At 33.1% G+C, this 3,544-nt stretch overlaps 1 protein-coding gene across 1 annotated transcript; it reads right to left on the bottom strand.

Moving 5' to 3' along the window:
• Nucleotides 1-2,061: 2,061 nt before the first annotated feature.
• Nucleotides 2,062-3,270, bottom strand: LOC149795105 (neuropeptide Y receptor type 6-like). The gene has a single exon (XM_089963756.1). It carries the CDS (start codon nucleotides 3,268-3,270, stop codon nucleotides 2,062-2,064), a length of 1,209 nt encoding a protein of 402 aa, XP_089819882.1.
• Nucleotides 3,271-3,544: the final 274 nt, after the last annotated feature.

The following is a 3,544-nucleotide window of genomic DNA, read 5'->3' as shown; positions in this document are numbered from 1 at the left end:
TATATCCGTATATGATGACCAAAGAGTATGCCAGATTTCATGGCGATCCATTGAAAACTGTGAAATTAGTTGTTCTCAGTTTACTTATAAATAAGAAATGCGTCTAGATTATATCATGCACTTTTTTCACATCTTCCTAATTACAACTTGCATTATTTTTACGCAGATTTAACCAACTGGATAAAATACATATGTTTATGTACTTTCTTCGATATCACTTTACTATATAATGTCTGTATGATTGATACAATAAACTAAGCAGATATACATATGTATTTAGCAATAAAAGTTCTGATAAATGTAACTTGTAAAGTACACTTGAAAATGATAGGCTGCTAGACAAATTTGTTAACAATCGAAGTACTTGGAGTATACTTTAAATTTCAGTTAGATATCGAACACTGTATCAAATTCTTACCTAGCGACTTGTTGGATGTTCTTAAGAAAATGAATGCCAAACTTTTCTGGATATTTTCATCGAGTATTTTGTTGAAAATATCTTTATTGAGAACAAAACAAGCTAATTCACATGAACATCAATCGTGTGCTCATAACCCACCACAATATTCTCTTCCTGATTGGTGGTCAGTACTTAATTCTAAAATAACAATAATAATAATAAGAAGAATCTGTATTTAATGACAATAGCAAATGCTGTCATAAAGGGACCGAAGAGCCACCTTGACCTCAACAAATCAAAAGGCTATAATAAAATGACTCAAAGAAACACGTTGGCACACACACACACACACACTTATATATATATATATATATATATATATATATATATATATATATATATATATATATATATATATATATATATATATATATATATATATATATATATATATGTGTGTGTGTGTGTGTGTGTGTGTGTATGTGTGTGTGTGTGTGTGTGTGTGTTGTATCTCTCATTCCCGATGCATGTTCAAACTGTTTGACAATTGATTTAACAAGATTGAATAACCACAACAATTTTAAAATCAGACAGAAAATAGTCAGTGTAAAATACGGTTAATATGTTTAGAAGGTTTTTCATGAAACATCAGTCGAAAAGGTTAATGTAATCAATTAAGACATTTACAAAAATTGAATTTGTATCTGAATCTAAGTTACAATTATCGCATATTTTGTTATAGGTTATATTTGGTTTGCACTAGCATTTTGTAAATTGTAAATTAATATTTAGCAAAAGATCGATATTTGACGAAAGAGAGGTCCAAGTTTTGGATTAAAAACAACAGCTGATGATGAAAACAAACGACAATTTCTCAATCATTAACGTGCAGTCAAATAACAAACGGTTCTAGACTTAAAATATGTTTCAATGACGCAGTTGAATAGGAATAGCTACAAAAATGTACTAATTTGATAGTTTATATAACTCATCTGATTTCCTTTACTGTGCGTTTTATATCGATGCTTTTAAGCAAGAAATCAATATCATCCATTGTTGATTAAGACTAATAGAACAGCCATGATCACAATCAAAAGCTTGACAACAAGACAAGTATCAAATAAAATATTTCCAACAATTACAAACAATAAGTATGCGTGTTTTCATTTGTAAATTTAATCATAAATAGGTTTGTTGATTCCTTCAACTCACAGAAAATAATAAATTATTAGTTCATAACACAAAAAAAGAAACTACATATGTATAATTCGCCACTCTTGTGTGTTTTGTAAATATTATTTAACATATATACATATACATATACATATAGTTCTGCTTTTTGTTCCATGAGATGGGTCATTATTTTTTAAAGTATTTGTATTTGTAAGAATTGTGCATGATAGTAGAGAATTAATAAATATTCACGCATGCATTTTTGATATAATCTACATGAAAACTAATATTCCTTATTCGCACATCTTAATTGTGTGTTGAACAACTCACCGTTTTAACATGTATTCATCGAAATTACAAAATCCGTTAGTCAAACAAATTGGCAATTGCACGAAGATAAACATAATTGCCGTAATTATCTACTGTTCTCTCTCTCACTCTCTCTAAAACTGAGCATCTGAGCAAATTTAGCGATGGAATACAATTCATCAGCGTGAAGTCGATTCTAGGCTACTGTACAATTTAACTTGGGATCTCGTTTTACCTTTGGAAAAATACTTGATTGAAGCCATTTCCAAACTGTCATGTATGTTCTTCTTACGGCAACACACCACATCAAGGAAGGCCTCTCGGAAATTTGTATTGAACCACCCGTACATAATTGGGTTGATACTCGCTGAACTCATTGCTAAGAGAAGACAATAAGCATATACATAGTTAAAGTGTTTATCCATAAAAAGCTGATAATTATAGTCAGCAAGCGTGTTTAAAATTGTAAGAGGAAGCCATGCCAACGCAAAAGACAATGCAATTGCTGTCAGTAAAAGCAGATTCTTCCTCTGACGCCTGATTTCACGAAGAACTCTGTCCGTTTCCGTTTCCGTCTTTGGGTTCCCATTGATGCGCATACGCAAGAAGCTGCATATTCGTGCATGAAGACTTGCGATGACCACTAGTGGAGCCATATACTGCACAACCATCACGACGGTAGTGTACACTTTCTTCCATGTTTCAGATGGCCACACTTCCATACATATGTTGTATAGGGTCATATCTAATATACTTGGCGATACTGGGTGTACCTCGTGAAATAATATCATTGGTATACAGAGCAGAAATGACATGATCCATATAAGCGCAATGGCATAGTACACGATAAATCGGTGTACATAGTCACGGGAGACTTTGACGATCGCACAGTACCTATCGACAGCGATGGCCACTATTGTAAACGTTGAAACGAAGACGTTAATCGTTTGAAACGATGGTGTCATCTTGCAGAGAACATTTCCAAGATGCCAGTTTTTTAATGTCAATCGAATCAAGGAGAAAGGCATGCAGAATATACACATAGATATGTCACAAATGGATAAATTTAAAATCAGAATATTTCTTGGAGTTCTCAGTGCCTTGAATTTTATCACAATATAGCATATCATAAAATTGCTAAGAACTCCACACACCATAACGATACAGTAAAACAGCACAAGAAGTATCTGAGATTGTGTATCAAACCAGTGATCGTCATTCTGGTATTCACTCAATATCATTTTACATTCGCTGTTGTTCAAATGTGTCTGACAAATGTCATTCTCTGAGCGCGTGTCGTTCTTCGTAACAATTTTCAATATCTTCTTCCCCATACCCTCTACTGACCTGATACCGATTCCCAAGCTAGAAATATTTGTGTCTTGCATGGTGCTTACCGATATTGGTCACAGCTCTGCCTATCAAAGATTGAGCGTTCACAAAGTAATCTCCCTAGTTAACCTCACAGCCGCTAGTCTTCGATCTGTAACATGAATGTCAGCAGGCAGTTATATATGACATTGCACCCACACAACTGTCACACGGCGCACTGTAAAAAGAGTCTATAAACTTTACCTAATGGAGGTAAAGGTCCTAATTCAAATAATTTCATAACAAATTATATATTTCTAGCCAAATCGGATGTTTATATCATTCAAAATT

The sequence above is a fragment of the Sinohyriopsis cumingii genome, chromosome 7, assembly GCF_028554795.1.
Source record: "Sinohyriopsis cumingii isolate HCF-2022 chromosome 7, ASM2855479v2, whole genome shotgun sequence".
Lineage (NCBI taxonomy): Eukaryota > Metazoa > Mollusca > Bivalvia > Unionida > Unionidae > Sinohyriopsis > Sinohyriopsis cumingii.
Note: the sequence above shows the minus strand (reverse complement) of the source record. Positions and strands in the feature narration are given on the sequence as shown.